The 13,781-nt window shown below is 39.1% G+C and overlaps 3 protein-coding genes across 3 annotated transcripts; all 3 read left to right on the top strand.

Annotated features, from left to right (window-relative positions):
- Nucleotides 1–872: 872 nt before the first annotated feature.
- On the top strand, nt 873–1,805 carry LOC146323193 (olfactory receptor 5F1-like). Its single transcript, XM_084724133.1, has one exon. The coding sequence runs from the start codon at nt 873–875 to the stop codon at nt 1,803–1,805; it is 933 nt and encodes a 310-aa protein (XP_084580259.1).
- A 4,588-nt stretch (nt 1,806–6,393) lies between these two features.
- LOC146323192 (olfactory receptor 5F1-like) lies at nt 6,394–7,330 on the top strand. Its single transcript, XM_084724132.1, has one exon. It carries the CDS (start codon nt 6,398–6,400, stop codon nt 7,328–7,330), a length of 933 nt encoding a protein of 310 aa, XP_084580258.1. The 5' UTR covers nt 6,394–6,397.
- Nucleotides 7,331–9,682: 2,352 nt separating this feature from the next.
- Nucleotides 9,683–10,612, top strand: LOC146323191 (olfactory receptor 2K2-like). The gene has a single exon (XM_084724130.1). The coding sequence runs from the start codon at nt 9,683–9,685 to the stop codon at nt 10,610–10,612; it is 930 nt and encodes a 309-aa protein (XP_084580256.1).
- The last annotated feature ends 3,169 nt before the right edge of the window (nt 10,613–13,781 follow it).

Here is a 13,781-nt window from a genome sequence, read left to right as displayed (position 1 = left end):
GAGAGTAGAGCACTGAAAGTGCCTCATGAAGGAATGGTTAGGTGGCCATGAAGGAAGGAAGGAAGGCCTGTGGCGCGAGGATGGAAGGAGGAGATGAGGATGATGAGAAAGAGGAGATGTGGGAAAGAGAGCATTGTGGCCACTCTGGATTGGTTCGCCTCTCCTCTTGACTGCATCTGTCACGATTTTCCTTCCATGGTTACACATCACAGTGACTCCATCCGATTTGCTGCTCCTCACAACGAACAGAAGTGGGCTTCACATTTCTATCTGACAAGTGTTCTTTTATTTGCTTAGAAATGGCAGTAGCTAGCAGATTTTATCAGCTACAGTTATCAAGCATTAGCTAATTACACACTTTGAGTGAGTCACCTAAATATTGTTTCTGGCTGACTCGCTTTAAAACTAGAACCCTGTAAGAACATGCAGTTCATGGCTGCAAACATGATATAATGTGAAAAGACTGAGGCTGAAACTACATTTTCAGACTAAAAGCCAGCATCACAGCAGCATTTTTTTTATATTTACATTAAACTGTGCTATTAAATGCATGGAAGTTATTCAAAATAAAACACCACTGACATTACTCTACTGATTGATCCACCAGATATTAACTCAAACAAACTTTACTTTAATTACTTCTTTCCAGCACCTCTGATGACTCAACACAAGTTGGGAATTCAAACAGAGAGAGGTGATTTAAACAGAGGACAGCAGCATGGCCCGAGACACTCAGGACAGGATGCTGACTGCCCTACAACTCAGGAACATGTATGTCAAAGAAATTTGCCTAAACAGACACTTTGTGGTTACAAATGTTTGATATACAAGTTGATTTAAATGAATGAAATTGTTCCAGCTGACATTGTTAAATGGATAATTTGTCTGTCTTAACATTTTTTACACTTTCAGGATTAAATTACTCAGTGCAACACAGAATCATCCTCTTTACTCTCACTTTACTGTGCTACTTAATCATTTGGATCGCAAATGTTGTTCTTATCATAACTATTATTGTGGACCGAAATTTCCATGAGGCCATGTATATCTTCCTGTGTAATCTGTGCATTAATGGACTTTATGGGACAGCAGGCTTTTACCCAAAATTCCTCATGGATCTTCTGTCTCCCTCTCATGTCATCTCTTATGCTGGATGCCTTCTGCAGAGTTTTGTGATAAAGTCGTCAACTGCAAGTGAATTATCAGTTCTAGCTGTTATGGCTTATGACAGATATGTGGCTATATGTCATCCTCTAATGTACAACTCTGTTATGACTATGAAAAGAATATCTCTGTTAGTGGCCTTCTCTTGGCTCTTACCTCTTCTTTGCATATTCAGTAACACAATGATGATTTCTCAATCAGAATTATGTGGCTCACACATACCTAAACTTTACTGTGTAAACACAGTAATTAATAAACTGGCTTGCTCTACCACTATAGTAAGCACTAGTATTGGAAATATTAGCTTTGCTATTTACATTCTCCATTATTTTTTTCTCGTCTGGTCTTACATGTATCTGGTCAGAACATGTCTAACATCCAAACAGGGCCGGAAGAAGTTTATGCAAACATGTGTGCCACATTTAATCTCTTTATTCATTTTTGGCTTCTGTGCTCTTTTTGATATAATGTACACAAGATTTGGTTCAGGAATGATATCACAGAGCCTTCAGAACTTTATAGCAATAGAAGTTCTTTTAATTCCTCCTGTTATGAATCCTCTAGTATACGGCTTAAAACTGACCAAAATTCGAAACAAAATTCTTGGTTTTATTCAGAAAGAAAGTGTAAAGCCAAGGTAGCTGTCTTGTGTTTCCATATCTTTTTTTCAAGTGGTTTGAAAAGAGGCATTATAACATTACGCTGTGTAAAACATAAATATAAACAGAATGCAAATCCTTTTTGCCCACCTAGCAGGGAATGTTTCCCCAACATTGGCTAACATTTCCTACAAGTTTTGATATTTCAAGAAAATGTTTTCATCTAATGTTCAAGAACAGATTATAGAATGTTGCTTCATAAAAATGTTCCCACATGTTACATGATAACAAGGGAAGAACATTTTCAAAGCAACACTCAGACGCTGGCAGTAATGGCACCTGATCACCTTTCTTTTGATATTCTGAGCATGACCAACTTGAGGAGCCTTGCATTTCCACATATATTGTCATAAAGTAGACCTGTTGTTTGTCATGATGTTTCGACAGGTAATTTCTCTGCTCTGTTGCTGTCTTGCACTGTCAGATTTCTGTTTTAGTTCACACAGTTGATGTCTGTCGGTCCATGCTCACTCACGGTTGCCTCGACAAACTGCTGCCTGCACACATGAAGTGCGTGCTGCTCGTCTGGTAGAAGGGGCTCAGGACAGACAAAACAACTAAGATGAGACTCAGCAACCACCTGTTTTTGGGCTTTCAACCAACTGCAGCTTTAAAGTCTCAGATCACAAAACACTTCTTAGAAAACGTTCCCACAATTACATGATAACAAAGGAAGAACATTCTCAAAGCAACACTCAAAATGTTTTTCGGGATATTATTAAGGCCTCAGATTAGAGAACGTTTTTATCAAATGTTCCGGTAATGTGAAAGGTAGAACATTTTGTGTGCATTCTGAGGATGTTGTGGAGATGTTGTTAAGGTAACAGATTATGCCATGTTCCTCTAGAAAACATTCCCACAATGTTATATGATAACAAAGGAGGAACAGTCTCAAAGCGACGTTCGGAAAATGTTTTTGGGATATTATTAAAGTTAGGGTAGGCAACATTGTTTTGATATGATTGAGAAATAATTTCATAATAACCTTTTAGCATGTTGTAAATCAAGTGATCTGAGACAAAACTAGACCTCTGCACCTCCTCTTGTCTCTGTTTTCAGCCTTTAGAGAATCTGGCCCATGATCGTACACTGCATTCCAAATTATTATGCAAGCTGCATTTTTGTGAATATTTTAAAAACTATGTTTTCATTTTCAAATTTATTAAGTCAGATAGTGAATATATTTCTTCAAATGTGTGGTTAATATTATGCTTATCAAAGTATTGCAGGCTGTATTTTTAAATTAATGCAGAATCTGCAGAAATGAGTGTGCCGAATTATTATGCAAGTTGGTGATAAGAGCATTTAACTTATGAAAAATAAGAATTAGGCACCTTTTAAATGTTTTATTGATTGAAAATAATAATATTTTCTACAACTGTATTCAAAGTTCAACAGAAACAACAGTTTTCTTTACAATTGTATACAAAATAAAACTTTTAATGTCTTTGAGACATTTCAAATATAAAGTGTTTCTCTAATGTCCAATATAACTTCCTTTCCTTTCAAAGAGGGTCAACTGATGTAGTTAGGTTTCTGATGACTTCTTTGCTGACACTGTGTGCTGCACCTTGTATGGCTTTCCAAAGCTGGTCTTTTCAGCTGTATTGTGTGCCATCACTGTAAATTATCTTCTTTATTATTGACCACAAGTTCCCTGTTGGGTTGAGATCGGGTGAGCAGGCAGGCCAGTTGATGAGGCGGTTGTCTTTAAAGGCCTGAGATGCCAATCAGTCCTGGGAATAACAAGAGGCATGTGGCGGTGCATTGTCATGCATGAACACTAGCATCTTCTTCACTTTAGCTGATTGCCTTTACCACCATGGAAGGAAATTTGTCTTTAGGAAAGTGCAGTACTCCTCAGAATTGACTTTAACACCATCCTGAACCCGGAAAGGACCAACAAGTTCATCATCAACAATGGCCGCCCACAACACCACCACCACCTTGTTGACATCGCAGTCGAGTTGGAGCAGCATGGCCACTTGAAATCCAACCAGATGACCACCCATCTGGTCCATTTAGGGTTGCCTGGCACCCATCAGTGAATATAACTTTGGAGAAGTCAGCTTTCATGTATTGTTTAGCCCATTCCAATCGTTTTTTCTTCAGTGGAGGTCTCGTCTTTGCCTATTGGACCTTTGCCACTCGTCCTAGTGTCCTACATCGAGTATACCTGGATACATCATCAAGCCCCATAGCTTCAAAAATGGCCTAACCGGTAGCTAATGGTCTTTTAGCAACCTCTCGTTTGATTCCTGACAGTTCTCGGCCTGATAATGTTCAACAAGCATTTTCTGCTCTGGGTTTCTCCCATTCTGACTATTTTTAACATATCTTTTTATGTTCTGGTGGTCACGCTGCAATTTCTTGGCTATATCATTTGTTGATTCCCCCTTGCTCAGACTCTTGACAATTTGACTGTTTTCCTCTTTGGTCAGGTCACTTTTCTTGTCCATGGTCAAAGTTGAATAGGACTTGCATAATAATGTGGCACACTTATATACATGTGGTCTGTGATAAAGGATATTAGAAAGCTTTGTAGGTTCAAACAAAAAGGGATACGATGAAAGCACAAGGCCTTAAATACATCATACTAAAACACAATTTTTTTTCCAAACATCAGCCTTCCAGATTTTCAAGAAAAGATCACTTGCATATTAATTTAGTACACAGTGTAGACTTACACCAATCACAGGTCTTCTCAGACCGGGGGCTCCAATTGGCTGTTCTACTAGTTCAGCTGCGTATGCACATTCCTTCGGTGGGACCCTGAATCAATGGCTGAAACTCCTGCAGGAAAAGTCGCTACAATACAGAATTATAATCAAGAGAATCTTAAAAAGAATCAAATGAGCAACATGCTCAGCCCAGGAGTTCATCAGCTCACTCAGTTACTTTTGACATCATCTTCAGTTGAGTTCATTCATGTCTATTGTCGGGTTTTACCGAGGACTGAGAGGACCGGGTGGAGCTCAGATACAGAGCCCACAGACAGCTGCTCAGAGCTGGGGAACTCTGCAGGGGAGGGTCGGTGGCAGATTGGAGCCACTGGAGGAACAAAACACCAGAGTCGCTCTGATCTTTACTGGCTGGGGGGAGCTCAGATTGTATATTTCAAACTTTTGGAATTAAAGAAGATTTATTTTCACTCCTGCATTTCAACCCTCTGCAGCAACGATAAAGAAATCGTGGACCCGTAGTCCAGCCAAAGTGGAGCTCAGCATTCGTCTGTTAAACTTTTGAGATGAAAAAGTGGATTCATTTTCACTTGTGCCTCTCAGCCTTCTGCAACAGCAACCCACGGAGAAATTACAGACACACGGACTGGCAAGACGAGAGCTCAGCGTTTGTACGTAATTGTTTAATCCTTGTTTTTCTGGATCATAAACACGCAAACACAAACACTACAGCTGCTCCAGCTGTCATGCTGATTCATCTGATAAAGATGATCTGACAGCTGTGATCCCGGCCTGTGCGCACTTTGCAGCTCTGATTAGATTTATTAGGCTTTATAATTCTATATATTATATTTTATATTATTATTTTTCCTTATTAGTGAGTTCAACATTAATGAAAAGTGTTCTGTGATTATGGAGACGTGTGTGCGCCTCAGCCAAGTGTGAGAGACACGCGAACGCTTTTAACTTCAATATTTACAATTTATTGCTGATAGAAAACATGTTTAAATAACACTTAACTAATCCACACTCCTGTGTGAGGAAGAGAATGACCATAAATTAAGGTGTTTCGTGATTGTGAAGATGTGTTTTGGCCATACCCATCGGGTGTTATCTTGTGTTGAAAGGGGTTAGGGTTAGGGTTAGGGTTAGACCACAGACTTTGCGCTTCGACCAAGGTTTAGCTGGTCTAAAGCGCAAGCGGTGTTTGCCCCAATGCGCCGAACACCAGACAGCCAATGTTCCAGGCCACGCCTTCATTTTGCCTTCATGTTTAGACCTCCCGCCCACAGTGGCACAAACCCAGCGCAAGTGCATTTGTTATGTTACACACATGACAAAAATGGCATTTGCGCTTGTGGTGCAAGTGGTTTTGGTGTAAGATAGGGCCTTTTGTGTGAGTTACCCAAATATTGTGTTTCTAGCTGATTTGCTTTAAAAATAGAACCCTGTAAAATTATGCAGTTCATGGCTGCATGAAACATGATATAGGCTGAAACTACATTTTCAGACTAAAAGCCAGCATCACAGCAGCATTTTTTATATTTACATTAAACTGTGCTATTAAATGCATGGAAGTTATTCAAAATAAAACATCACTGACATTACTCTATTAATTGATCCACCAGATATTAACTCAAACAAACTTTACTTTAATTACTTCTTTCCAGCACCTCTGTTTGAATTCCCAACTTGTGTTGAGTCATCAGAGAGAGGTGATTTAAACAGAGGACAGCAGCATGGCCCGAGACACTCAGGACAGGATGCTCACTGCCCTACAACTCAGGAACATGTATGTCAGAGAAGTTTCTGTAAAGAGACACTTTGAGGTTACAAATGTTTGATATACAAGTTGATTTAAATGAATGAAATTGTTCCAGCTGATATAGTTTAATGGATAATATGACTGTAATAACATTTTTTACACTTTCAGGATTAAATTACTCAGTGAAACACAGAATCATCCTCTTTACTCTCACGTTACTGTGTTACTTAATCATTTGGATCGCAAATGTTGTTCTTATCATAACTATTATTGTGGACCGAAATTTTCATGAGGCCATGTATATCTTCCTGTGTAATCTGTGCTTTAATGGACTTTATGGGACAGCAGGCTTTTACCCAAAATTCCTTGTGGATCTTCTGTCTCACTCTCATGTCATCTCTTATGCTGGATGCCTTCTGCAGAGTTTTGTGATAAAGTCATCAATTGCAGGTGAATTATCTATTCTAGCTGTTATGGCTTATGACAGATATGTGGCTATATGTCATCCACTAATGTACAACTCTGTTATGACTATGAAAAGAATATCTCTGTTAGTGGTCTTCTCTTGGCTCTTACCTCTTTTTTGCATATTCAGTAACACAATGACAATTTCTCAATCAGAATTATGTGGCTCACACATACCTAAACTTTACTGTGTAAACCCAGTAATTAATAAACTAGCTTGTTCTAGTACTGTAGTAAGTACTAGTATTGGAAATATTAGCTTTGCTATTTACATTATCCATTATTTTTTTCTCGTCTGGTCTTACATGTATCTGGTCAGAACATGTCTAACATCACATCAGGGCAGGAAGAAGTTTATGCAAACATGTGTGCCACATTTAATCTCTTTATTCATTTTTGGCTTCTGTGCTCTTTTTGATATAATGTACTCACGATTTGGTTCAGGAATGATATCACAGAGCCTTCAGAACTTTATAGCAATAGAAGTTCTTTTAATTCCTCCTGTTATGAATCCTCTAGTATACGGCTTAAAACTGACCAAAATTCGAAACAAAATTCTTGGTTTTATTCAGAAAGAAAGTGTTAAGCCAAGGTAGCTGTCTTGTGTTTCCATATCTATTTTTTTGTTTGTTTTTTACAAACATTTTTACATTTATTCAGAATTTCATGTGGTTTGAAATGAGGCATTATAACATTATGCTGTGTAAAACATAAATATAAACAGAAATGCAAATCCTTTTCGACCCATATTCATTTAAATACAGTATAAAGTCAAGATGTTTAATGTTTAAACTGCTAAACATCCCCTACAAGTTCTGATAATGTTTAAAGAAAATGTTTTCATCTAATGTTCAAGAACATTTTATGGTTGTTTATCATTTCAAATAACGTTCCTATAACTTTAAATGTTAGGGAAAAATGTTTTTGGTGCAGGGTTCCAAGGATATTTTAAGTGTTTAGGTGACAGATTATAGAATGTTGTTTTATAAAAAGTTCCCACATGTTACATGATAACAAAGGAAGAACATTCTCAAAGCAACACTGTTTTCAGTATCTTATTGAGGCCTCAGATTACATTATTTAAATGTTCCTGTAATGTGATGTGATGTGTTAACAGACAGTTTTGTCTGCAACATTCTGAGGATGTTTTGGGGTAACAGATTATAAAATGTTCCTCTTTAAAACATTCCGTCAGTGTTGCATGATTACAAAGGAGGAACATTCTCAAAGCAACATTCAGAAAATGATTTCAGGGTTTTAATAAGGGCTCAGATTACAAAACATTTCTTATAAAATGTTCCCACAAAGTCTCTTTATGTTCAGCTCTCAGTACTTCTGTAGATTCAGACTTAATCTTTATGTTTTGACATGTAATTTCTCTGCTCTGTTGCTGTCTTGCACTGTCAGATTTCTGTTTTCATACACTGTTGATGTCTGTCGGTCCATGCTCACTCACGGTTGCCTCGATTAAGTGCTGCCTGCAGACATGAAGTGGCCGAGAGGTGGGGTCCACCCTGGACAAGTCGGCAGTTCATCGCAGGGCTGACAGATAGAGACAGACAACCACTCACTCTCACATTCACACCTATGGACAATTTAGAGTCACCAATTAACCTATTATGCTGCATGTCTTTGGACTGTGGGAGGAAGCCGGAGTACTAGGAGAGAACCCACGCGGACACGAGGAGAACATGCAAACTCCGCGCAGAAAGGCCGCAGCCACAAACTCCCCAGCGCCCCAGCCAGCTAGGGGATTTGAACTCAGGACCTTCTTGCTGTGAGGCAGCAGTTCTAACCAATGTGCCACCGTGCCGCTCAGATCACATAATATTTATTATAAAATGAACCCACAATGTTATATTATAACAAAGGAAGAACATTCTCAAAGCAACATTCAGAAAATGTTTTCAGGATGTTACTGAGGCCTCCGATTACATGTTTTTCTAAGGGTGACACTGGCAGTAAGGCCACCTGGTCACCTTTCTTTTGATTTTCTGGGCCTGACCAAATGGAGGAGCCTCACATTTACGCACATAATGTTGTAAAATAGACTGTCCTGTCTTACACCCGGCTCAAAGTGTATGCGCCAGTGGTGGCTTTGCTATCTTACAATGGTGCAGGTGTCATTTTTGCCACATCTGTTAGATAGCAAATCAATTTGCGCTTAGTCTGTGTGGCCATGGGTGTGAGGTGTAAAAGTGTAGGTGCATTTGCTATCTTCTGCTCGGTGCATTATAGTCAGAACAGCCACCACTTTAGAGCAGCCATAACCTGGACAGGACACAAAGTCTGTGACACAGTAGCGCTTTTCTGCACAAGATAGCAACCTGCACATTTGGCCAAAGCACACATACACATCTCCACAATCACAAAGCACCTTCATTTATGTCAAACAGCATAACCTGTGCATTTTATCAGCTACAGCTATTGAGTATTAGCTAATTAAATACTTTGTGAGTTACCAAAATATATGCTGATTTGCTTTAAAACTAGAACTCTGTTAAAACATGCAGTTCATGGTTACAAGCAAACATGACGTAATGGAAAAAGACTAAGGCTCAAACTACATTTTGAGGCTGAAAGCCAGCATAGCACCAGCATTTTTTATATTTACATTCAACTGTGCTATCAAATGCATAGAATAACATCACTGATGTTACTCCATTAATTGATCCACCCAATATTAACTCAAACAAGCTGTTAGTTACTTCTCTCCAGCACTTCTGCTTGAATTCCCACTCATGTTGAGTCATCAGAGAGAGATGATTTAAACAGAGGACAGCGGGAATGTCGGACAGGATGTTCACTGCCCTACAACTCAGGAACATGTATGTCAGAGATGTTTCTTTAAACTGACACTTTATGATCTGTACATGTTGATCAGGTTACAAATGTTTGATATACAACTTAATTTAAATGACTGAAATTGTTCCAGCTGATGTTGTTAAATGGATAATTTGACTGTGATAAGACTTTTTACACTTTCAGGATTAAATTACTCAGTGAAACACAGAATCATTCTCTTTATACTTTCTTTACTGTATTATTTAATAATCTGGTTAGTAAATGTTGTTCTCATCATAACTATTATTGTGGACCGAAACCTTCATGAGGCCATGTATATCTTCCTGTGTAATCTGTGCATTAGTGCACTTTATGCAACAGCAGGATTTTACCCCAAATTCCTTGTGGATCTTCTGTCTCCCTCTCATGTCATCTCTTATGCTGCATGTTTTCTGCAGAGTTTTGTGATAAACTCATCCTCTGGAAGTGAATTATCAATTCTAGTTGTTATGGCCTATGACAGATATGTGGCTATATGTCATCCACTAATGTACAACTCTGTTATGACTATGAAAAGAATATCTCTGTTAGTGGCCTTCTCTTGGTTCTTACCTCTTTTTTGCATGTTCAATAACACAATGACGATATTTCAATCCAAATTATGTGGCTCACACATACCTAAACTTTACTGTGTAAACTCACTAATTAATAACCTAGCTTGCTCAACCTCACTAGTAAATACTAGTGTTGCATATTTCAACATTGCTATTTATATTGTCCATTTTCTATTTCTTATCTTGTCTTACATGTATCTGGTCAGAACATGTCTAACATCCAAACAGGGCAGGAAGAAGTTTATGCAAACATGTGTGCCACATTTAGTCTCTTTATTCAATTTTGGCTTCTCTGTGCTTTTTGATTTAATGTACACTCGATTTGGTTCAGGAATGATATCACAGAACCTTCAAAACTTTATGGCAATAGAATTTCTTTTAATTCCTCCAGTTTTGAATCCTCTGATATATGGGTTAAAACTGACAAAAATTCGAAAGAGAATTCTTGGTTTTATTCGAGAACAGAAAGAAAGTGTCTAGCCAAGGTAGCTCTAGTGTGTGTTTCCAAATTTTATGTTGGATAAAAAGAAGTATAATAACTCCAGTGTATTTGGACACTGTACAAAACATAAATGAAATCACAATGCAATGATTTGCAAATCTTTTTTAACCCATATGCAATTAAATACAAGATATTTAATGTTCAAATTGATAAACTTCAATGATTATGGTAACTATACACTCATTTTGAGTTTGATGCCTACAACAAAACAGTTGTGAGAGGGAAACCAAAAGACTGAGAAAGTTGTGCAAAGCTTAAAACAGACAAAAGAAATTGAAAATTAATAATTAAATTAAAAATACCTGTACTGCAAAAATCTTTATTGTTGTTGCTATCTGTGTCATTGTTGTTATTTGTCTGATTGATTGTTTTCTTTTTTCAATGTGTATTTTGAAAGTAATTAGGGTGCATTAAAAAAAAATCCCTATCACATTCAATCCCTCAAGTGGCACTACACTAAAAACTGCATTAAAACTCACATAACTGTATACTTCATGGGCTCAGGAACATTTTGTATAACCAGTAAACACAGTTTGCATTGCGTCTACAAACCCAAGTTAAAGAGTCTTCCATTCAAAGTAAAAGCCAAATATCAACAACATCCAGAAATGCTGCAGACTTTGTTCTGGACTGATGCAAAGTGGAAAAGTGTGCTGTGGTATGACAAGTCCACATTTCAAATTGTTTTCAGAAATCATGGACGTTGTGACCACTGGGCAAAAGAGGAAAAGGAACATCCAAATTGTTACCAGCACTAATTTCAAAAGTCAGCATCTGTGATGGTACGGTTGTTTCTTAGTGTCCATGGGTAACTTGCAAAGCTGCAAAGGCACCAACAGTTTTGCAGCAACATATGCATCATTCAGATCATATGTTTTTCAGGGATGTCTCTGATTATTTTAAGAGCAATGCCAAGACACATTCTGCACCTGATACAACAACATGGTTTCATAATAAATGACTTTGGGTACTTGACTGGCCTGCCTGCAATCCTGACCTGTCCCACATTGAAAATGTGTAGCGAATTATAAAGTGCAAATTGCAACAATCAAGATGTGTCAATTTTGCTTTCATACCTTAAACAATTAATGTTCTGTTATTCCTAAATGCTTACTGAGTGTTGTCAAAAGAGAAGGTGATGCAACACAGTGGCAAACATGCCGTTGTCCCAAATTTTTTTGGAAAGTGTTGTATGTGTTAGAATTCAGAGTGAGTGTATAATTTACAAAATATTTATATCACTTTAAACATTAAATGTCTGTAATGTGTATGTCAAAAAAACGGTCTGCAAATCATATCCTGTTTTATACATATTTTTCATGGCAATGGTATAGCAGTTTCATGGTCAAACCATGAAAATTCTATGAAATTGTAAGAAAATTGGTAGTTATTTTACAATGTACATTTGCTTTTCCATGTAATTTAATTCTACGATATTTTTGTACTTCCATTTAAAAGTGGCTTTAACTTTCATGTACATTCTTCTCGCCCTCAAGACGACGCTGCAGCTGCACTTGTGGTGAACTGAGGTGCCAGTCAGGAGCCCCATGATTGACATCGGAGGCACTTTCCCAATCAGGATCTGTTTCTGCCTCCAGGAAGCTACCAGTCACATGGCCCCTATGAGCAATAATGGATATCTCCCACTGCTGAGCCCAGGAGCCCTATCACAGGCTGGTGTATCTTACAAGAAAAGGAACCAATGAAGCATGGTCTGCGTTTCCTCTGACAACAGCTGGACACTGACAGCTGCAATCAGGGAAACAGTTGGTAGCTGGTGTTGAAGCACAAAGATCAGTACCTCCACCCATGGGCCCCTTTGAATATGACATTTCTGAGTTCACTCCTGGCATGGACAGTGTTAGCCACCCTACATCTTATGTCCAGGGGGTGGTGGAAGGCACTGAGGTCTCAATGTTAGTAGACTCTGGGGCTTCTGTGTCATTTATTGGTGTCCCTGCCCTGTGAAACAGGTCTCTGGGGAAGAACTATATTGACTCCCGTGCAATGGACAGATGTTGGATACATTGGGCATGATTTCAGTGACTTTTTGCCTGGGCCCCACCTACTAGCAACACCCTTTTCATGTGCTGAGGGGATCCAACCAGAATGTGTTACTTGGCCTTAATATTTTAACTGAGAACCATGCACTACTGAACTTAGGACAGGATGTTTCACAGTTTTGGGTCATTATGGTGCCCCTGCTTTGGGTGGGACAGTTGGCTCCTGAATGCTGTCCCTCACTGATGTGATGACTATTCCCTCCAGCGAGGCTCTGGTGCCAGTAAATGTGTTATCATGGCTATTTGGAACCAAACATTCCAGAAAAACTATTGGACTGGTGGTGGCACACACAGTGACTAGTGTTAAGGATGGTGCCACTGTGGCTCATGTCCTCAATCCCACTGGGGAGCCTGTTGCGCTTCAACGGACTGTGTCTTGCTGCCTGTTTAAGGATTATATGCTAGTGCATGGGGTCCCAGAGGTTCAGCACAGTGACCGAGGCTGCCAGTTTGAGGTGGAGGTGATTCAGAGCTTCTGCCGACTGTTGGGGATCAACCCCAAGTGGATGGTATGGTGGAGCATCATGACAGGACTCTGTTTGATCAGCCGGTGAAGATGTTGCTCTCTAACAGGGGTGAGTGTGTCCACCATGCCTATGAAGTGCGGACAATGGTGTGGCTGAGCAATCCCACAGAAAGCTGCACAAAGCTGGCACTGCAGTGGAAGCGCCCCTACCAGGTTGTGCAGGTGCTGGTTTCTGAAGGTGAGGCTGCACTGATGTACTGCACTGTTAACCCCCTGGACTCAATGGAAAAGGCTCAAGTTGTTCACCTTGACAAGCTGAAACCGTGCACTCTGCCCCTGCCCTCACGGACGGTTTTCTGATACTCCTCATCTTCTCGCTACTTCCATCTTCTTCTTCTTAGCTAGACCCTGTACTACACGTAGTCACCTTTATTATGTTCTTAATACAGTTACAATGAAACCCCAAACCCCTAAACCCTTGGTTTACTATGCTATCAAATGCATAGAAGTTCTTCAAAATAAGACATCACTGGCATTACTCCATTAACTGATCCATCAAATATCAACACAAACCAACTGCAATTTAGTTACTCCTCTAGCACTTGTGTTTGAATTCCC

The sequence above is a fragment of the Lutjanus erythropterus genome, chromosome 8 (genome assembly GCF_056507025.1).
Source record: "Lutjanus erythropterus isolate fLutEry1 chromosome 8, fLutEry1.hap2, whole genome shotgun sequence".
In the NCBI taxonomy this organism is placed as follows: Eukaryota; Metazoa; Chordata; class Actinopteri; order Lutjaniformes; family Lutjanidae; genus Lutjanus; species Lutjanus erythropterus.
The sequence above is the reverse complement of the archived record's forward strand: the minus strand, read 5'-3'. Positions and strand labels throughout refer to the sequence as shown.